Source organism: Aulonocara sp. 'chitande type north' Nkhata Bay, linkage group LG10, assembly GCF_057382095.1.
Source record: "Aulonocara sp. 'chitande type north' Nkhata Bay isolate Kocher_YH1m ecotype deep benthic linkage group LG10, A_spYH_male_GT1.1, whole genome shotgun sequence".
NCBI lineage: Eukaryota > Metazoa > Chordata > Actinopteri > Cichliformes > Cichlidae > Aulonocara > Aulonocara sp. 'chitande type north' Nkhata Bay.
Window position 1 is genome coordinate 812,177 of NC_141353.1, and position 22,881 is coordinate 835,057.

The 22,881-nt window shown below is 43.0% G+C and overlaps 1 protein-coding gene across 12 annotated transcripts in view; it reads right to left on the reverse strand.

Annotated features, from left to right (window-relative positions):
* The window catches only part of LOC147319955 (disks large homolog 2-like), a 178,793-nt gene that overhangs the window by 67,770 nt on the left and 88,142 nt on the right, over window positions 1-22,881 (reverse strand). For all 12 annotated transcript variants that reach the window (XM_086307664.1, XM_086307662.1, XM_086307659.1 and 9 more), the window contains 7 exons: window positions 18,370-18,453; window positions 14,957-15,118; window positions 14,804-14,857; window positions 14,390-14,440; window positions 10,839-10,963; window positions 2,316-2,485; window positions 1,723-1,859 (listed from right to left, as the gene is read on the reverse strand). In XM_086307664.1, coding sequence (XP_086163790.1) covers window positions 1,723-1,859; window positions 2,316-2,485; window positions 10,839-10,963; window positions 14,390-14,440; window positions 14,804-14,857; window positions 14,957-15,118; window positions 18,370-18,453 — 783 coding nt within the window. The remainder of the gene's footprint in view (window positions 1-1,722; window positions 1,860-2,315; window positions 2,486-10,838; window positions 10,964-14,389; window positions 14,441-14,803; window positions 14,858-14,956; window positions 15,119-18,369; window positions 18,454-22,881) is intronic.

The window sequence follows — 22,881 nt, forward strand, 5'->3', positions numbered from 1 at the left end:
ATGATCTTATAAATTAAGATCATCATTTCCTCTACAGCCTACATTTATGTGCTTTAAGGTGTGCATTTGAGAATTATACCAGGGAGTCAAATATTCCCTTGACTTTTAGTTCAGGTAGCTGCTCTGCACTGTGTTGACACATGATAACAGTGGATTAATTATGTCCTTGTATTAAACTTACATGCTTAATCCATTATTATAAATTCAAATGTTAATAAGAGATGATTAGACAAAAGATGGGTTTCAAGAAAATACTGCTAAATGTTCAGTTTCTATGCCATACGTCAGAACAAGATCTGCAGTATGAAAGTGGTGGGTGGTAGGTCGGCCTAGCATCTTGCGGGCCGACCTTAGTAGTTTGCTCTGTTGCAGCCCCTTAGTTTTGCAGGACTCACTGACAGCAGTCTTGCGTCTGGCAGAAAGATGGCCGGAAAAAAATCCCGAATGATCGTGATCGGCGATCATGATTGAGCGCTTGGTGAAATCAAATAGAAGAAAAACAAGGATTCAACAGCTCAACCTGTGAAAGAGTGGTTCTGGGAACATGAGACATCATTTTCACACACGGATTGGCCACCACAGAGTCCAGAGCTCAACCTCCTTGAGAATCTTTGGGAAGCGCTGGAGAAGGCTTTGCGCAATGGTCAGACTCTACCATCATCAATGCTAGATCTTGGTGAAAAATTAATGCAACACTGGATGGAAATAAATTTTGAGACATTGCAAGACCTTATTGATTCAATGCCAAAGCGAATGCGTGCCATAATCAAAGCTAAACGCAGTCCAATGAAATATTAGAGTGTGTGACCTTTTTTGGTGGCGACTGGCAGTGTATAGCAGTGTGTAAAGATAGTCTCGATATGATTGAGACTGTGTGGTTACTTTGTAACCGTGGTTCTCTGAGTGAAAGACTTCAGCTCTCTCCAGATTCAGGCCGCTCGGAGACGCATCAACGGTTTCATGTTTGCTCAGCTGTTTTATACGTGGCCAGGCTAACTAGAGTGTCTTAAAGAAGTATTCACACGGCATGACCAAGGGGGTCATTCCCCTTATATATCGATTATGTAACGGAGTGGAGCAATACTCTCACACAGAGAAGGTTATAAGGTAACTGTACATTCTCTGACATCTAGCCTCTATTACTTGATGAAGGTTATACCACTGTGATTTTTACTGTACAGTCATGCTTAAGTATTTTCTATATCATCTTTCTGTGTTTAAAGAGAGCATCAAACTAAAAACAACATATTACTATTTAAGCAAAAACGATCTTTATTAAATGGTATTAAAAGTGTTAAATCACATTGGAAATCTGGTGGAGGAGATGCTATACTGAAGAACTGTGCCAAATAAAGAACATTTTAAACACAGGTTGAATAATCAGCAGAGTTAAACAGTCCATAAAAAGTGGGCTAGAATTACAGTTTGATAGGGTCCGAGTGTCTTGGGGCAGAAAAACACAAACACATACAAACAGCAGTTTGGGTTGTCAAGTGTTGCCATACCACTGGTAAATAGATTACAAATAACACCACACAATGCTCTGCAGCTGATATTGTCACTAAGACATTTTTAGATCCACAGGGAATTAACAGGGGTTAAGAAGCCACACCTCTCATACGGGCTTTTCAGTGAGCTTCATTAAAGCTCGTATACATCCAGAACTGTCATACACGTGTGTGCAATGTGGGCCTTACACGTGATGTTCATGCTGTTTCTCACCATTAATAATCTGTCTCCAACTTGCAGCCGGCCATCCTTTTGTGCCGCCCCACCATGAATAATTTTAGTTACATATATGCTGTTGTCACCAGGGATATGCTGGTTTCCCACTCCACCTGCAATACTGAAACCAAGGCCTGTGTGTGTGTGTGTGTGTGTGTGTGTGTGTGTGTGTGTGTGTGTGTGTGTGTGAGAGAGAGAGAGAGAATGACAGTAGTTAGTTTAAAGATATGACATAGGCATACACATTATGATATAGGAGGATGCTATAACTGTTGTATTTATTAATTGAAAGGGACATGTTTTTGTGGCAGTGTCATGGGTTTTCAAAGGCTTTCTGACAATGAATACATTTCACAGTAACTTCAAGGTCTTAAGCTCTGCTGTGTTTACAAACCTCCCAGCTGTCATAACTACAGTAAGTAACACCCATTCTTGTGCTGAGCTCTGGAAATCCAGATTAATCATTCAGGGTCAAAAAATGACCCTCGCCATACACAAAATGTGCAGCAGTATCACTGAGAACGGAATATCATCAACTATTCTCTCAAATTTATAATGTACAAAATCATGTTTTTTAGGTCTATACCAACCTTTTGGTCCTTTGATTAGCTTGAGCTCAATGATTGTCTCTAGCATAGGCCTGCGGCGCCGCACATACAAATGGACAACAGAACCTGCAACCTTTAGGGCCTCTACTGCCTTACTGTGGGAAACTTCAGACACATCAGCATCATTCACCCGAAGGATGCAGTCATTTACTCTGGAAAAGGAAAAGTCATATCAATAGCTAATTCACATGAAGACAAACTTACAATACTAATCAGAATTTCATTAACTGATATAAAACTCAGTGGTGAGGAGAGTGTTTCCAAGGCAGGCGCACATCACGGACAAAATGCTAACCCCAAAGGCTTTGTTACACACTGAAGCTCAAACTTTTATCTCATTACATGACTTTTTTATTGACTGCTATTCCCGAAAAAAACAGAAAACCTGTGAATACATTCCAGCATATTTACAGCACAATCACACGCACATAGAACAATTCTGTATAAATGTTAAGGTCTGACAAACAGGGACAGAGCTAGCAAGCAACTGAGTTTGAATTCCTATTGGGCATCGACCAAAACTTCCATATGGTGGCAGCCAAGGACACTAACCTCCTGAAGGTTGCTCACAGTGACCAAGTGGGGCCCAACCCTCGCTCACACTCTCTCTTGCACATGTTACACCACTCCAGGACAACTTGGTGTAAACAGCAAACCGAGTTTATTTGGGTACCCCAGAACCATGGCTTTTACATACAGAACCCAAGCATGCTCTTCGCTTCTTCTTTTCCAGAACATTTCTTTTTTTCTTTTTTCCGTGCCTGCCCTCTACTGGTGGAAACGTGTAACAGCCAAAAACCCAACATAGCTGAATAGCCCAAATACCAACGGATTTATGCAATGTTTTAGACCTATTTTAGCTTTACACTTTACCAAGTGCTACACACACACACACACGTAGTAAGATTGTTATGATTATAGTAACGATTTCATTATATTATATTTTATGTCAGAAATAAAATGTTAACCATTAGAGAAAAAAATATATAACCGTCTCACAGACATTACATTATGTATCGCTACTTTCAGTACCACTGACATTTACACCCTTTTTCCAATTGATCTTCAGTTATTACTTCCTCCAAACCATCAACGTGTCTTTTAAACCCCATTCCTACAAGACTGCTCAAAGAACTCAACTAATTATAGGCCTGTCTCAATCTTCCTTTTACACAAAAAAACCCTCTTCTGATATATGTTAAAAAAACAAAGCCCTTTGGGGCAACTGTGGTTGTGATTTGGCCTATATATAAATTTGAACTGAATTAAATTTAATTTATTTGACGTGTTTCAGTCCAGTTTTAGAGCTCATCACAGTACTCGTAGCAGTTGTGAACATTACAAATGATCACGGTCGCTGACAGTGGACACATCTCTGTGCTTGTTCTGCATCAGGCCCCATCTTATCTTAATGACCTTGTAGTACCATATCACCCCATTAGAGCACTTTGCTCTCACACTGCAGGCTTACTTGTGGTTCCTAGAGTATTGAAAAAGTAGAATGGGAGGCAGAGACTGACCATGTCTCGCACACTTAAAGAACTGTATGACTTATTGGGCATTAAATCTGTTTGGACCAGCATCTACCACCCTCAGACTGACGGGCTGGTGGAGTTGCTGAATAACAATAGTAATGGATTGCATTTATATAGCGCTTTTCGGGACCCCTCAAAGGGCTTTACAATACCACTATTCATTCACACGCTGGTGAAGGAAAGCTACAGTTGTAGCCACAGCTGCCCTGGGGCAGACTGACAGAGGTGAGGCTGCCATATTGCACCACCGGCCCCTCTGGCCATCACCAGTAGGCGGTAGGTGAAGTGTCTTGCCCAAGGACACAACAACCGAGACTGTCCGAGCCGGGGCTCGAGCCGGCAACCTTCTGATTACAAGACGAACACCCAACTCTTGAGCCACGATCGCCCCTAATAAGACTTTAAAGTCCATGATTCATAAGTTCATTCACAAGGATGATCGCTCAGTCCCAGTTGTTTGTTGTTTGCAGTACGGGGGTGCCTCCACTGGATTTTCTCCCTTTGAGTTATTGTTTGGCAGGAAGCCGTGGGGGGTGTTGGACCTGAGGGTCCAAATCCAGCAAAAAATGAGATCCAGTATTTTCTGAACCTGAGAGCAAAGCTGCACACATTAGGGAGGTTATCATGAGGAAATTTGCTCCAAGCCCAGGAACTTCAGGAGCGCCTGTACAACAGAGGGACTAGGTTTATGGCAATTTTCACCGGGAGATAAAGTGCTTGGATTACTCCCTTCTTTCAGCTCAAAGTTACTCACCCAGTGGCAGGGACCCTTCATGGTCACACAGCGAGTGGGTGACGTAGACTATGAAGCGGTATGGTCAGACAGGGGAGGAGCAACACAGATTTATCACATTAACCTCCTAAAAGCATGAGGCTGAAACTGCTTATTTGGTGAGCCTAGTGAAGGAGCGAAATGATTTGTGGGGGTGGCGGTAGAGCAGATCAGCTACTGATTAGAAGGTTGGTTTGATTCCTGGCTTCCCCAGTCTGCATGCCAAATATCCTTGGGCAAGATATTAACCCCAAATTGCCCTCCGATGCGTTCATCGGAGCGTGTGAATGTTTATTAGTTGTACTTGTGTTTAGAAGTGCTTGTGTGAGTGGGTGTGAATGGGTGAATAAGGCATGTTGTATAGAGCGCTTCGAGTACTCCGGGAGAGTAGAAAAGCACTATATAAGAATCAGTCCATTTACCATTTGGGGCTGGTGGTGTCAACTTCCACCATTCCACCATTGTGGTGACCATCTCAGACAGGCCAGAGACCAGATGCCGCTGGATTGCAGCAGCTGTTTGCAGATGTGTTCTCCCCCCTGTCCAGCCTCATAGAGCACCATTTTGAAACGTTCCCTGGCTTGACTGTCCGTTCATGGCTCTACAGGTTACCTGAACATAACAGACATATTGTTCAGAATTGGCTGAAATGCTAAACCTGGGAGTAATAGAAGAGTCACACAGTGCGTGGTGTAGCCCCATAATTCTTGTGGTGAAGAGAGATGGGTCTATACGATTCTGTGTCGACTATTGTAAGGTGAAGTGCCACAGTTTGATGCTTATGCCAGCCTTCGGTTAACAAGCTTCTGGACTGGTTAGGCCAGGGCTGTCCATCTCCATCCCTTGAGGCCTGGAGTTGGACACCCCTGGGTTAGGGACTGCTTGTTTTTTCGTTACACTGGATTTAACAAAGGGCTACTGGCAGATTTTCTTCTCTCCAGAGTCCAAGGAGAAAATGGCCATTTCCACTCTGTAACAGCCATCGGACCAAAAAAGAGTTGAAGGTCTTGGGGCTGGCTGGTTTCTACCGCCGGTTTGTGCCCATCTTTGTGGACTTAATCAGCCCGTTTGCCGATTTCATTAGTTAATATTAATCTCTGGCTGTCTTCCACAGTGTGTCTTCATCTTGTTTTCCTCCCCCCACCCCAGCTGGTTGTGGCAGAAAGCCGCCCCTCCCTGAGACTGGTTCTGCTGGATGTTTCTTCCTGTTAAAAGGGAGTTTTTTCTTCCCACTGTCACCAAAGCACTTGATCAAAAAGGGTCATACATTTTTTTCTCTGTATTACCGTACAGAGTTATAAAGTTCCTCGAGGCAGCTGTTGTTGTGATTAGGTGTTGTAAGTTAGTTGTGGGATAAAATTGAGGCAGAGGCAGCCAGAAGGGGACAGGGGGGGGGGGGGTTAGCCTCCTCTGCACCCTGGTGACATACCCCTACTCCAAGGTCCTGCATGTGTGGGTGGTTGTGGTGGAGCGGGAAGAGGGAGGCAGCTGGAGATGGGGAGGGAAGGAAGGGAGGGGCAAGTGACCCCTCCCTGGGGCCAGCTCTTCCGCTGACCCCAGTAGGCACCCCCATACTCCGCGACCCGCCAGGGAAAGGGGGCCCAGGCCCATCCAGACCGGGGCCCAGTGCAGCAGCGCCTCCCGGCCCCACAGAGCCCGGGACAGTCCACCCAACCCCACCACAGAGAAAACTGCACCCACCCCATCATCCACTCATCTTCCAGACTACATAAGACAATAAACACCCAGGCTGAGATCTTCCTCCACCTCTCCTGTATCTCCCCCTCCTGCAGAGGGAGCTCCTGAGGAGAGGAAAGCTCCTGCAAGATGTGACAATCTCCCCCACCAGTTGAAGAGCCCCCCAGGTGGCTCGATGCACCGGCGGCACCCTGCTCCAGAGCTGGGCCCCCAGATCCCTCAAATTTATCCCACAACTTAGACATTCACATTACTCACACTCTCATTACACATACATATAGGATCTTGGGGGTGGGCACGCTACACGGAATCCAAAGTACCATCAGGGTGTACACCCCACCCCTGGCGTCGTTGCCCACCTCTCAATTTTAAATACACGTAGACATTGAGGGCTAGCAGGAGGGACCATGTGCTTACCTGCTGCTCTCTGGCAGGTAGCTCCATGCCCTCCTGGGTTTTAAATGCACCTTAGAACACACATGCATCAACACTACAATGAGCGGGTGGAGGGAGGTTTGGAGTCTTCTCTCACCCCCATTCTCTGCGACCTGCTGGAGCGGGGGGGCTAGGAGGAGGAGTTGGCCGTCCGACTGCGGTCTGGAGTGTGGGGCCTTCCTGCTGCTGCGGAGTCGGGGCGGTCTGCCTCCCCCCACCGCAGGGAAAAGGGTAACACCACCTGGGTCTGGGTGCAGTTCCCCCCTCCAGGGGCAAGGGTACCTAGACCCGGTTTGTAGAGTACGCTTGGGGAGTGTGATCGTGTGTACAGCGTTACTCTTTCTGTCTGTCTCCACGTTGGTTGAGTGTGGAGTAAGTGCATATGAGAGCATGAGGGGGGGAATGGATGTTTGTATCTGTGTGTGCCTGTATGTCTGTGTCTATATGTCAGGTTGGGTGTCAGGCGCCACCTCTCTGGGGACACCTCAGGCCCTCCAAGGTTTGGAGGCCTATCTCCCCCTACCACCACTTCCCCTGCCAGTGGCGGACTCCCTCAGACATCGGTGCGTTGGTGGTTCTTTGTGTCCGGGGGTGGGCGTCCAGGTACACACCGGCTCACTCCTTGGCGGCCGCTTATCGGGGCCTGGAGCCTGGGGCTCGCTCGGGCCACTTCAGAGGTGGGGTGCCCCCGGCCTCTCGGCCTGGGGCTCGGTCACTCAGGCACGGCTGGCTGCCGGCGGAGCTCACGGGCGCGTCACTGCAACCCCCCCTGGCTTCTGCTCCGCGGCTGCTGAGTGAGCCCTCATCTGGGACTCTCCTCAGCTCTTTCTGGGACAGTGGCGCGGCTGCCCCTCTGTTGGTCTTCCTTGGTCTCTTGTGTTCTGGGGGCCTCTGGATGTCTGGAGTTTTGATCTCCTCCATACCTGCTTCATGCCCTGGAGGACGGGGCTGTGGCCCCCCCCCCCCCCCCCACACCCTCTAGCAGATCATTACATGAAGGAACCTTTTAAAAAACAAAAAACAAGCGCGTCCATGCTCACAGGTGTACACACGGGTGATCACACCCACAAACTACACCCTTTTTGGCTCCTACCTCAAAGCACACTGTGTTCTGTTGATCTTATGTGCTGCACAATAATGTTTAACATTTAGTATTTACTGTCATATTCCCATATATCATTGTGATGTTGTTTATTCTATTACTCTTGTTCTCTTCTGCTTGCTTTCTTTTTTCTTTCTCAGCAGGTGATCCAGGTGATTGATATATGAATTTTTTATTTCTTTTTTTTTTTTTCTGCTCATTCTGTTGGTTTTTGTCTTTTGCCCTTCTCCCCCGTCCCTCTTCTCAGCTGTTTCTCTTTCCCTCTTTCTTTCTCCCCTTCTTTCCCCCAGTCAAGTCTGTCCCGTATTCAGTAAGTGAAAATAAAATAAACAATAAAAGGTGAATCAAATGGACCATTACGGCAAGGCTGGGATGGTCAGTTTGGTAAAGTAAATCTGTTGGGCATCTTTCTTTGCCTTTAGACAACAATTCTGATGCAAAAGAGCCAAACGGGACAGGCAAAAAAAAAAAAAAAAAAAGGTGTTGTAAGTTAAAATCTAATAAAATAATACACCCCCCTCAGGAAACAAACCCCTCCAAACATTTGGGTCATTTAAATCAGATGATGCTCTCCTCCAGTTACAGGACTGTTTTGATCTGACAGACTGGTCCATCTTTGAACAGCAGGACCTGGAGACCTCCTCTCAGTCTGTCCTAAGTGCTGTGTACAGAATGGGACATTTAACAGAACCATCCAGGTTTTTCCTATCCAAAAACCTTGGATTACAAGTGAAGTACAAGCTCTGATCAGAACTCAAAGCTTTGCGTTCAGGCTGAGGGACAGTTCTCTATACAGCACTGCCAGAGCCAATCTGAGGAGGGGTATCAAATAGGCTAAGGAGGCCTACAGGAGAAAGATAGAGGATGAGGAGGATAACTTCCTCACAGACAACAATCCCTGCCAGGTGTGGCGAGGTATCCAAGCCCTTGCCAGCTTCAAAAGGCCAGAGCCCAAAACCCCAACAGCAGCCTCGAACCTGTAGCAGCTCAACACCTTCTTTGCTCTATTTGAAAACACTGCTCGCCCACTCACCATGTCCCCCACCTCACCTTGACCCAGCCGCCCCCGCAGGAACATGAGGTCAGGAGAAGACTGAGAGTGGTGAACCCTAATAAAGGAGAGTAGGTGTAGGAGTAATAGGAGAGCTGCTGGCCCCAATTGCATCCCAGTGGCTCTGGTTCAAGCCTGCACGGATCAGCTGGCAGGGATCCTCACCAGGCTGTTCAGACCCTTCCTGACTCTATTCCCACCTGTCTGACAGCCTCCACCATTATTCCCATCTCCAAAAAGACTAGAATAGACAGCCTCAATGACTACAGACCTATAAGCCCTCAAATCTGTAGTCATGAAGTTTTTTGAGCAGATAGTGTCTACCCCCTCCCTCCACCCCCAGCTTACAGAGAAAATCAGTCCACGGAGTGATTCACCAGTTCAACAACACCCTTCACAGAGTGCTGACCCATCTGAAGAACAGGAAGAGCTGTGTTAGAAAGCTTGTCACGGACTACAGCTCACCATAATCCCAGACATCCTCACCACCAAACTGGAGAAAGATTTCCTGACACCAGCATCAATCAGTCAGACTTGCCCCCCATGTCTGGGGGGAAACGTGGGGGGCAAGTCCCCACTGTCACTCAGCACTGGTGTCGTCCTCAGCCCCCTACTGTATGCCCTACGTATATGACTGTACAGCAACCCACCCAACCAATGTCATTGTCAAGTATGCCGATGACACCACTCATGGGCTCATCCTCTGATGGAGGTAGAGAACTTGTCCCACTCGCGCTCAATAACCTCAGGCTGAACATCCTCAAAACAAAAGAACTCATAATGAACTTCAGGAGGCACAGACAGCTCCACTCCCCTCTCATTATAAATGGAGAACAGGTGGGATGTGTCTCTGTTTCAGGTTTCTAGGCATCCACATCTCCACTGATCTCACTTGAACAAACAACACCAATGCCCTGGGAAAGAAGTCCCAGCTGCAGCTGCCATTCCTCTGTGTCCTGAGGAAGAATAACCTGGATCAGAAGCTGCTGCTGGCTCCTCAGTGGAGAAAGTGCTATCCATCTGCCTGGGTTTTTGCTACGCAGGGGCCACAACTGAGAACAAGAAGGCTGCGCAGAATGTTAGCATTGCCCAAAAAATCAGTGTCTGCCCTCTGCCACCCCTGGAAGCCCTCACCAGATCCTCCTGTCTCAGGAAAACGATGGCCATCAAAGGTGATGCCCTTGCACCCCGCCAACCACCAATTGGACCCAATGCAGTCTGGTTGGCACCTCGGGTCAGTCAGGTCCCACACCTCCAAACTTACCAACAGCTTCTTCCTGAGGACCATCAAAAACACTATCCTCTCACACCCCAACCCTGCCCACCCACTTCACCAATCTGAGCCATGGTGTGAGTAACCCCCATCACTCAGACCACTCACTTATTTTTGTATATATTTCTCTTAATTGTATATATTTCTCCTGTTTCCTATTTATTTCTATATTTTATTCCATCAAAGTCAGTGTGGAGCACCCACAGTTTTGTTCTACATGTACAGTGACAATAAAAGGCTGTTCTAATCTATTCCATTCTATATGAGAGTTTTGTTATATTGAGGGCAAAAATTGTTGAAAGAAATAATTATTATAGAACAAACACATCATCATCCTGCTTAAGTTTAAAAACCTTATACTCTCAAAATCCACTAGAAACCAACAGAAATATGACAATACTACCTCAGAACTGAAAGACAATAAAAGATGAAAAATGAAGTTTTAGAAATCTATTAACGTTTATACAGTTATCCAGTAATCAGAGATATAGTTCATATTCAGTGTGATGGGAGAGATTTCTGTCATCCTTGTACTGAAGATTTCTTCCGTAATGGTTTTGTGACATGCACGATTGTAATAAGTTGTTTCTTTTTTTTCTTTGTTCTCTTTCACCACAAAAGTAAACATATGTAACTAACCTCAAGCGTCCATCCTCTGCTGCAGCTCCTCCAGGGATGATCTTGGTAATGAAGATGCCGGGGTCATCACCAATATGGGGGTTATCTGTCCCTCCAGCGATGCTAAAGCCCAACCCTGAGTTACCCTGCGGTCATGAAAATCTCATTGATACCAAAGCAGAACCCATTTTGTATAGTGTGGTCAAAAAATGTTTCTTATCCATTCACTTTTCTAATTCTCAGTTGTTTATGTAGTAACTGAGGAGGCTTCCCCCGGAGTATATCTACCACTGCAAATGTAATGAATTAATCATCTCTGAATGACAATACCGTATTCACAAGGAAGCAGGTGAACAATGTCTCTCAGAGAAGACAGGCTTAAACCATTTCTGACAGGGCTTCAGTAAACAGAAGACAGATAAACTGAAAGGTCGGGTGCATTTCTCGGGTCATGTATCAGGTTGTTGGCCTTCACAGGACGTGACTTTTATATATTGTTCATCTGCTGTAGATAGTTAATTTTGTTTTCACATCTGTTTTTCCTCTGTTTTTTTTTAAGGACAAGGTGTACAACGTCCCAAGATATGCCAAGTTTTCGAGTAAATCAACACCTTTGTGAAAAATACAGGCATTAAAAATGTTGTTTAATGTCTGTTTTTGCTAAATTAACTGAAGAAATTGCAACAAATTTTGTGCTTTGGTGAAAAGTGCTAGCACTGAAGTTCCCATAATTTGAAAAATTGTTGTCTGTTTTCAAGTTGTCCCATTCACAAACTTGGGTTTCCATGCATGGGTGACAACAATACCCCATCAGCCTTTAACAGGTGAGGGGTAATTAAGTGCAGGCCTATGTGAATACAAATCTTCTGTCTGTTTTTATCCCTGTGCCCTCCTCGGCTTTTTCTCCCTTTGACATCTTCATGGAAAAAAATGTACTTGTACAAATTCTGACTAGAAATCCTGATACAACAATATTTCTTTCTGCATTTTGTTTAATAAGGGTTTTAATCAACTTGAGTCTTTATAAAAAAGACGATTCAATAATTTTCAGGATTTTAACCCTTTAAATTCCAATTTAAACATTTGAACTTTTTTTGTTTTTTCCAAAAAACACACAAAACACTTATTATTTTCTAATTATTAGTGCCAGATACGCACTCTGGATACCTTCGTGGACAAAAATGCCCCATTCACTTTAACTGAAACTATCTCTCTGCCACTGCAGTATAAAAACATGCATTCTATAATGTCTGCATTTCATTTTGAAGAAAAGTACTGATATCTGACATTTTTTCCATTGCAGGTCGAATAATGAAATTACTGTATTATTGTACAGGCGGCCAAAAGAATGATTGGTGTGGATGTGTACGAAATCATTTTTGAGGTATTAGGTGGTGTGTGTGTAAATGGCCTGCATTTGTATAGCACTTTACTTAGTCCCTAAGGACCCCAAAGCGCTTTACACTAGCGCTGTGGGTGAGTAAGTGCATGCATGTGAGTGCCAGTGTAAATCTGTATTAATTTCAGTGGTGACTAAAGGTCATCTTTGCGGGATATGTTGGATGTGTCTTTGAAGAGGCATTTGAGCAACTCAATGTGCTTACACATGGCCCACATACCGCAAAGAATGACGGCCCTTTGGTGGCCCAGATCTGGTTTGCCAGAGGTGGCCCACACATGGGCCAGCACAAGGCCAGCTGCAGGCTGGTGGTCCTGTGTTGGCCCATTTGTGGGTCACCTCTGGTAAACCAGAACTGTTAAACGTAGCACAAATGTTTGACATCAATTTTGTTTGATTCCATTAATGTGGGGGGGCTGGTTGACCTCTGATGACCTCTAGAAATTGACCTCACCCAACAGCGTGTACATGGGCACGTCGTCAGGAGCTGGAAGCAGATGGATTCAGAATATGCAGGTTTCGTAAGTCTTTGACCAGAATTCACTGAACCAGCAGCAAAATAGAAATGTATGGGTCTATTTATTTATTTAATTATTACAGTGACCCCCCCCCCCCCCCCCCCTCAAAAGAAAAAAAAACACTTTGGAGAATGAGCTACCAGAACTTTTTCTGTAATTTTACACATTTAAATCTTACAATTTAAGTCCAAAGAGTCGTGCTGACAGATTTCTTTCTTTGTAATAGCAGTCAGCAGTGGCTATGCAGAAAAACAACAAAGTGGGCTGTGTATAATGACTTTGACATTCCCTGGTCTGGAGGTATCTCCCAGGAAGCACTTGATGTGTCCAATGTTGAGAAGACAGTAGTTACTGCTAGTTTGGGTGTGATGTACACATTTCCTTCTCTCACCTCAGCCGGTTGCAGCAGATGGCCTTAGCTTTCGTCCGTCAGATACACAGCAAAGCACTATTTTTGGTAGAGCATGCTAGCGGGCCGTCGTTATTACCGTGTTGTTTGGAAAATACGGCGCACTTAAAATCCATCCTTTGATTTTTCTGAAAGTCGACAGAGCCCCTTATAATCCCGTGTGCCTTATGTATGAACTCTGGTTGTGTTTACTGACCTCAAAACGATTTTATGTGCACGGCGCTCGAAAATCTGTCAAATGTTTCAGTACGACTTTGCTAAGCTACGAACCCGCACCGCTTGATGGATTGTCGGAGCGTTACGGCTATCGTAGGCGGAGCCTGACGGAGTGATACGTACTGTGCTTCAACATAATGTTACCGTATTGTATGTGTATAACCTCTTTAAGTTTTGTGGATATTACACATGGTTATGCTGAGGATGTGTCGGCCAGTTTCCACTGGAAATGCCTTTTGGTTAAACTGTCAGCGAGGAATTTGCATTTGCACTGTTACATTTTTATATAACTTTAATGCACATAAAACAGCTGCTTGTTTAAGTGAAAATACATTGATGGGTTTTTCTTTTTTGCACTAATAAAGTTGAAGAGTTGTAAAGCGTTTTGTCTCGTGTCAATTATATCTTCAGTTATATCGTTATCGCAAATTTTCAAATGTATATCGTGATAAATATTTTTGGTCATATCACCCTGCTCTAGTCTCCACCGCTTGTTTCCAGTCACAAGGAATCAGTACAACATGTTTCATTGAATGTATTCTCATGTAAAGTAAAATAGACAAAATGTCCTTTATGGTGTGACTCCTTTGTGAATAGTCACTATTGTGGAGCACTTATTTACACTTATTTATTCTTCTATTAAATGCAACATCAGTGCCTAGTAGAGCATTAAATCTACATGTATAGAATCATCCATCAAAGCTGATTAAAACTATTTAAACAAAGTTTAGTGACTTTGGCCCAAAATAAGATTCTAAAAAGCTGCAAAACTGAAATCTTATAAAAATAATCCACAAGCAGCGGTGATGTCACTGTGGCAATGTCCATTTTGTCTTATGGAGACAATAGTCAGGTCATCCCACATCAATTGTATAGCTCATAATATATACAAAATTAAATCTACAGCCTTAGCACAGATCTTTTTACAGGACAGGAACAATGTTTTGACTTTCCTGTATTATTCCTTTGCTTCTCAAAGACTAGTTTACTTCACCCTCACAGTCTGATTAGATGGATCTGAGATACTCACCCGCTCTAAGGTGATTTCTTCAAACTCATATTCAATTTCTGTGCTGTTGACCTGAGGAATGAAAAAACTGAATGAAGACACACACTTCATAGTTTCAGTCCACATTGCCTTAAATTACATGGATGATGTTAAGTGTTGAGGCCGAGCTTAAACTGAATGTGACGAGTGTTTCTCAGGGAAACGTGTAAAGTAGAGACTGTCTCATGGACAACAATTTATGATTGGTTATCAATGTAACTATTTTTTTAATATGGAGGGTCAACTACTGAGGGGTCAGTCTCATCTAGTACTTTACTTAATAAAAGTAAAGTAAAATAAAACTTAATAATAAATTATCAGGGAGTAAGTCTGTCTCTACTTGAGTAACCTAACAAGACAATCAGGAATAAACATTTAAAAGATAAATTCTCTCACATAAGGAAGCGACTCCAGAGTGTCTGTATTGATGATCACGGGAGCAGGGTTGGCCTGTAATGAAGACAGATAAGGAGAAAAAGTGAGAAACTTGAGTTTTACAGAAAAACCATCAAGCATGACTGTTCATACATTTACAGTTTGGGTGCTGACCTTGAGAGGAGAGATGTGAGAATGGGACACGTAGCCGTGCACATTTTCAATCTCTGACAGGTTCTTCTGTGAAACATGGACCAGCTCAGGAGCACGAAGCCCACTGGTGAGCTGTGGGAATCCCTGGTCAAGCAGGGGTGAGTCATCTTCTTGGTAGTGATACTGCAAAGAGTGGAAAGGGAACAAAGAGAAAGACAAATGATTGAGAGTTTAAAACAGGTCACAGGTACAGGAGAAACATCAGACTGATGTTGTTTTCAGGAATGACAGGAGATATCGCAAAAACAACTAGTCTTGATCAACTTTAGCAAATTCATATTTTGGAGATTATGTATCTGAATTTCAGGAGCGGGACCTCCAAACACGCTCCTTCTGGTTGCCATCTACAGAGGTTCCCCCAGTTCTGCAAGCTGTCGTTTTCGTTTACGTGCCCCATCCTCCCTCCCTCCCTCCCTCCCTCCTTGTTCTCATTTCGTTAACTTCCTCACTTCTATTTAAACACGGGGATCTGCCAGGCCTGGGAGCCATCGCCAGTCCCCTTCGGGGCCTTCCCCAAACCGCAGCTCACTTCATGTCCAAGCATCACCTTTACCTACTAAAACGCTGTCAATCCTAAAATGAGGACGTGGGCCCAGCTAGTTCATTATTTTGAATATTTGTTTTTGTAAGCATAAATATTGCAAAAAATGCTTAAATATTATGACCTTAAAAAGAAAGACGATTATTTAAAAGAGAGTTAATCAAAATGAAACTACACACCCGCTTTAACAGTAGAGTTCTTTTAAGATTCTTCACAGATTTTCTTCTGGAAAAAATAGTGTTTTCAACAAAAGAGGGGATTTCAAGCTGTGACTTACTGCAACTCCAACCTTCTCTTTTAAAACAGTGAAAAACAATGCAAACAAAGAGTAAAAAGCTTTGAGTTGTAACTAAAGAGTGTAATTTCTAATTTGATACAGCAACATATTTCCAAACTGTTAAGACTGGGGCAACCTGGTGGATCATTTAAGTAATGTGGGTTATGATGTAGTATAATAAAAATCCGTAAGATGTAAAGATGGAGAGGGGTTCAGGATTGGTACAGCCAACAATGAGCCTGTATATAAATGCAGTGATAGTGGTAAGACCAAAGAGTTTATGGGCACCAGCAGTAGCTCTTAAGTGGAGTCTAGACACAATAAATGACAAATCTCCTGTCATCTTTGCATGAACAGCTAATGCTGTAGCTCAGGAGGCAAAGGAGCTTGCAAAGAAAAGCGTCTGGACGTCTTTAAGTTGCTTGAAGACGTTTCACCTCTCATCTGAGAAGCTTCTTCAGTTCTAAGGTCAAATGGTGGAGAGTCCCAGATATAAACCTAGTGGGAGTTTCCCCCCACAGAGGGACAAAAGGTATGATCTGGGGTGGGAACTCAAAACTGGATTATAGATGGCAGTTTTGAGTTCCCTCCCCAGACGCCTTAACACCCACTCACATCCTGGGCCATCTGACCTCAGGAAATCACATGATAAGGTGGGGCCAGGTTTCACAATGAGCTCACCCGAAACTCTGGCTGATTGGGACCCACACCCAGTTTCACACCTTGGCTCAGGTGATTAGAGGATCATCAGGGGGTCCTTTTGTCCCTCTGTGGGGGGAAACTCGCACTAGGTTTATATCTGGGACTCTCCACCATTTGACCTTAGAACTGAAGAAGCTTCTCGGATGAGAGGTGAAACGTCTTCAAGTAACTTAAAGAAGTCCAGACGCTTTTCTCTCCAAGCTCCTTTGACTACGATGACCTGGATGACTGAGAGCCTTCACAGACATGTAGCTCAGGAGCTTAAGCAGGTCATTCACTGATTGGAAGGTTGATGGTTCAATCCCCAGCTGCTATGAGCCAACAATGCTGAAGCACCAATGGGGTTATTAGGTACAACAAGTGAAACAACACTTTGGTGTGTGTATTGCTGTAGGAAAAACCGCGTGATCAATACAACTGCTCTGTTGTACAGTGTTAAGTTGTGCTTATTGGGAAGTGCAGTTGTTGAGTTTGCATTCATGCTGCGAGGAAACATCATCACCACAAGAGAACCAAAGAGAAAAGTTTTCTCCAGTCTGTGGTCCTTTCACCCTTTTTTCTGCCCTCACGTACAGAAGCACAACAATTGTCACATTCACTTATATTTCCTAAATAAGACTTTGACTTGATGTTTTTCACTTATACTTCCTTTCAGAAATATGTTTGTAAATTCTGCATTTTACATACTGTATTAATCAATCGCAGAGTTTGGTTGATATGTACACACTTTCAAGCACTTATCTGCACGTCACACATGCAGGCGCGCCTTCATACATCGAGTTACTTATTGCACTGTTGTGTCTGTATCGTTCTGTTCTTTTTTATTTGCAATTTTTGCACACGTGCACTTTGTGTAGTCCTGTGTTGATTGTCATATGCAGCACTGTGGTCTTGGAGAAACACTGGCTGGCTTCACTGAGCACTGTATCACTGCACATGGTTGGAATGACATTAAAGCCATTTGACTTGACTCTTTCATTTAGTTAACGTTTTATCATCAGCTGGTTATGCCAGCGAGACCTTTCCTCACTCATTTGGTGTCCAGATGTCAGAATGAATGAACCTTCTTCACTCTCTCTCCACTCTCTTCATCCAGGCTGCCTGCAATATTTTTGTAAATCCAGCAGATGTCACTACTAAGCAACACAGTGTTAACGTTGTGTTGACACAATAAGCGCAATATGCTACACACTCCATTGACCCATCACTAATGGCTGCTCTGGTCTCCAGTCTGCACGCTAAAATATTCAAATACTGATACTCTCCGATGCTTTCACTGTATGAATGTGTGTGACTGTTAGAAAGCATGTGAATAAGGCAAGTCACATAAAGTATAGTTCTATATTGTGTATTTTGTTGTACAGTTATTTTATTTTCAACTTTAATTTATATATTTTATCTTATTCTTCCCAGTTAAATTTACCCTTCATTCTAATTTGTGTTGTACAGTTATTTCATTTTTAACCTTAATTTATATTTTATTCCTTCCTAGTTAAATTTACCCTTTTTAATTTTTCATATTTATTTCCTATCTTATTCATAGCCTTTTCCTTTTTTGTTTTCTTTAGGTCACGAGCAGTTGTCCAAGCATTTCACTACATATCGTACTGTGTATGACTGTGTACGTGACAAATAAAATTTGAATTTGAAAAGTGTTTTGAGTTCTCAGAGTAGAAAATTGCTTTAAAGAACCCGTCCATTTATAATAGTTTGAAACAAATGACCACATACAGCATCATCACTGTAAATACTGTGTCAAAAGAAGTGCAGAGAATGAAGTGATTGCGTTATCACTGCCAGCACAGTGTACGCAATTTGGATGGGGTGAAAAAACAAAACAAAAGAGTTTCTCACCCAGGGAGTGTTCATCAGGGCAGGGTTCATGCAGGGCTGGGGCTGGCCATTGTGGGTTGGCTCATGTACTGCTGCCGGCCTGTTCTGGAGAGAGAAGGAGGACCATATGTGACCACTATGAGCAGACAGTATAGGTGAGACTTATTAACAATTCCATGAAATGAATTCAATTTAATTTGATAAAAATTTAAATTCTTCCTTCTGTCTTGTATGCAAAGCAGCAAAAAGCTGATGCATATGCCCGGAGCTTACAATCCCAAGTCAAGTCAATGTGATGACTTGCATTTGACTTGAACACCATTAATCCATATTTTATTCACAATAGAAGATAGAAAACATATCAAATGTTTAAATTCAGATATTTTACTACTCCATGAAATATATTAGCTCATTTAGTGACAGCCTCAAAAAAGTTGTGACAGGGATAACAAAAGGCTGGAAAAAGAAAAGGAACAGTTTGGGAAAAGTTTCATATGGGAACAGGTCAGCAGTGTGACTGGGTATAAAAGAGCCTCTTACAGAGAAGAAAACAGAGACTCACCAACCTACAAAAAACTGCATTTGCAGATTGTGAAAAAAAAATCAAAAACTATGTTCCTCTGTGAAAAACTGCAAAGATTTTGAATATCTCAACATGTAGAATACATAATGTCACCAAAAGATTGAGAGAATCTGGAGAAATCTTCAGATGCAAAAAGGCTGAATATCAGACTTGACTGTGACAGTCAGACCCTCAGACCACACTCATTAAAAACAGGCATAGTTCTCACTAAATCACTGCACGGCAAAAGTTTTATCATGCAAAGAAGAAGACTTATGTGAACACGATCCATTACCCAGTGATGCTCCGCCTTTTTTGGGCCAATGCTCATTTAAAATGGACTGAAGTAAAGTGGAAATGCGTAACATGAATTTAAATTTAACCCTTCCCTGCAGCTGAGCCAGGGACCACACCGCCGCCACACCCCCACCACCTGACTGAGGCTGGGGAGCCTCGGCGCACCACATGACCATCAACTTCAATCGCGGTTGAAGGCTGAGCGCAGAGTGTCATCACTGCTCCAGTGGGAAATCTCCCCTGGGGGAAATTTCGGGAGCCAACAGGATCTCACTTGAATTTTTTTTTAAAAGTAAAATAAATAAATAAATAAAGTTTTTTTTTCACTTTTACAAATTAATTTGGATATTTTCACTACAGATTATGATAGAATACCTAGCACATCTACAGAATGGGGTTATTGTAAAAGAATAGCATTGTGGAAAAGTTCAAAATGAACAAAACATTTTCTAAAATTTCGCTCACTGTGAAAGATTGACCCAGTTATTGTCTGCATTTTCAAACTAACGACAGGTGGCTACAACAAAATAGAAAAGATTATTATAAAAGTACAAAAGTTGAAGTTTATCTGTAGCCTCCCTCTCATCCACCGTTCTCATTGCTCCACCTCAGTCTGCATCTCTTTCAATCCTCAGCTCTGCTCTTCAGGCCTGAAACAGTCTGATTCGAGCTCTGCTGGGGATTTCAGTCTTTATCTGCTCTTCATTCGTTCCCCACACTCTGGTCTCTGTGCTCAGGTCCACTATGGTTTTCTGGTCATTCTGTACAGCCAGCAGCCCACCTGGTTCTTCACCTGTCTGTAATCCACTCTGTCAGTCTCAACATTTCACCCGTGACTCAGTAACCGTAATGATAACACACGGTTGCAAATAAATGGCTTAAATTCTTCCTGAAGTCTTGCTGTGTGATGCACATGAATGTAGCTCACTACTTCAACTGTTAGTGAACAGTGTTGGTCAATTAAAAAAGTAATTAGTTACTAATTACTTCTCCAAAAAGTAATCCTGTTACTTTACAGATTACTTATTTTCAAAAGTAATTAGTTACTTTATTATTCAGTTACTTTTAAAAACATGATACACAGCCTATGTAATAAAGCAACAGAGCTTTCAGCCAATTCTATTTTTCTGCATAATCATCATATAAAATTGAATCAAATAAAATGTCTCTTTTAAAACTTGTTTTATTAGTTTTAATCTTTTAAGATTAAGCACATTGCATTAAGCAAAAATGTAATTATGTACAGCAGTGTCTGACATGAAGAAACTCTTTAACATTTAAACCTATTTCCTGCATATTCCAGCATATAAAATAAAATCATGTTTTGTGTTTACACTCTTTCAAATAGATGAAAGTAAAACACAGCAGAAAATAAATAGAATCAAAGATTCAGCGTCACTGAGTCCTGTCACTCTAAAATCTGGGGTGGGTGGAGGTTATCCCACAGCAGTCATGTCAGTGGGGGGATCCGGGTGTTTCATGAGACACTCTCACGGTTTAGTAACGCAGCGTGCTTACGGGAAAGTAACAGTAATCTAATAACCTTTGCAATAGTAATCCCTTGCTTTAGTCGTAACTTGAAAAAAGTAAGTAATGCATTACTGCCCATCTCTGGTGCTCACAGGTGGTGCAGTTTGGAGAAATGGTGGTGTTTCCTCAGAAGAACTACCAGAGTCACAAAGGGCACGAGTCCATGTCACCACCTCGACTCGCTGCTGATTCTGATCCGAGGCGGCAGATCAACTATCCACAGTAAAGTAGAAATAGTTGTGAGTTGTAGAAACTCTTTAATGTTCTTTATAGAGGCGCATGTTGTATAAAGCATGTGCTTTACATTCACTGCGATTTGCTGTGATATGTGACACCTGATGTGAGCAGGAATGGAGAACACGAATAAAAGGAAGATGTTTTTATTGTTTGGCTAATGAAGGGTGTAAATCTTTAATATTATTTTTGCTTGGTTATTTTAGTGTTTTTCTAAACATGGAGAAAAAAGGCATAAGAAACTAATTTAACTTTCTCTCCTGCTGCAGATGTTGGCTGTGATCTCCGAGGCTGGAACTGGAGAGAGAGGAGTCATCATCCAGCGTCAAAGAAAACATCCAGGTAAAGGGACGTGGATCACTATTTTAGCCTTAAATTATCGTACTTTTAAATACAAAAACATTTTAAAGGACAACATTTACCATCCAACTCTGACCGTAACACAAAATAATGATCGCCGTGAGTGTTTTCAAACTCTTCCTCAGATGGGCAGGCTATCACTGTCCAACCAGCCGACTTCAATAAAAGACTGAGACAGTCGGTGAAAGCAGCATTCAGTGAGCACCACAGGTGAGCGTGTCCCTGAGACATTCAGCATCTGATCCTTGTTGGCCTGTCTGCTCTGCTTTGGTAAGTATCCTTACCGAACTACAGTAACTGTAACGCAGTCACTATACATGCCATCCACTTTCTAACTACTGATTACTTCCTGCCAGTTATTTTAGACCCAACACTGCTTCTTCTTGTTCAAACAGCTGGACAGGAAACTACACCAGTGTACTGTTTCACCAACACGTGCCAGGCACTGTTCCTGCCATTCATGGCTTAGCCCCGCCTACCTCAGGACCTCCCCTTGTCAAGTATTGATCATGATGACAATGAGCACAACTAAGACTGTAAAAGTCCACGACCATGACTGGTTTGCTGTCTCCTGATTATTAATGAATATCAGGAGGATGATTGTTAGTAAGAAATGATGACAAAAAACACAAAGTTCACCAAACTCACAGGTTACATTCATTTTGCTTTTTCTTCTTTACCAGCCACACTCTAACTGCAATTAAGAAAACAAACTTTAGAAATCATTGACTCAGTGATTTTATCAAATATTTAATGGGTTCAGGTAGAGCCAGCTTCTGCATTACCAAGAACATGAAGTGTGAGACAAACTTACTGAGACACTCTCAGTAAGTTTGATGGGCTGCTTGTCTTTCTGTTTGTAACCACTGCCATGCGTTTATGAAGTGGCTGTTTGGTCTCTCCAATGTAGAGCTCTGGACATTCCTCGCTGCACTGTACCGCATGCACTACATTGTTGAGTTTGTGTTTGGGATGAACCAGTTTGTGTCTGAGCGTGTTGCTGGGTCTGAAGTACACTGGGATGTCGTGCTTGGAGAAAACTCCTCTGATAAACCTGCTACATAGGGGATGACAATGTTGTTGCGTTTGTCTTTCCGATCCTCCCTAGTTGGTGTCTGACCTTCTTTTCTGTGCATCTTTGCTGATTTGATGAAAGAATAATTAGGATAACCACATGTTTTAAAAGCTTCCTTTATATATGTGTGTTCCCTCTTTTCCCCTGATGGCTTCTTTCATGCCTCTTTCAAACCATCTTCTCCGGCTCTTTTAAAGGGACAGCACCTAGCCACTGGTACAGAGATGTTGAGGACACCTGGGTCAAAATCAAAACCTAAGACGTGGAATCCGTCACTGCTCACATCAACTCTGTGGATGTAACATAAAGTTGAACATAAAGTTCACCAGGGAAGACACAAAGATAACAGTTTGCTATTCCTGGACTCTGCTGTGCACAATGGGGAGAATGGAAACCTCAACAGTGAAGTTTAGCTGAAGCACACACACACAGACCAGTACCTCCTCTGTGACTCCCACCACAGCTGGACTGGCCG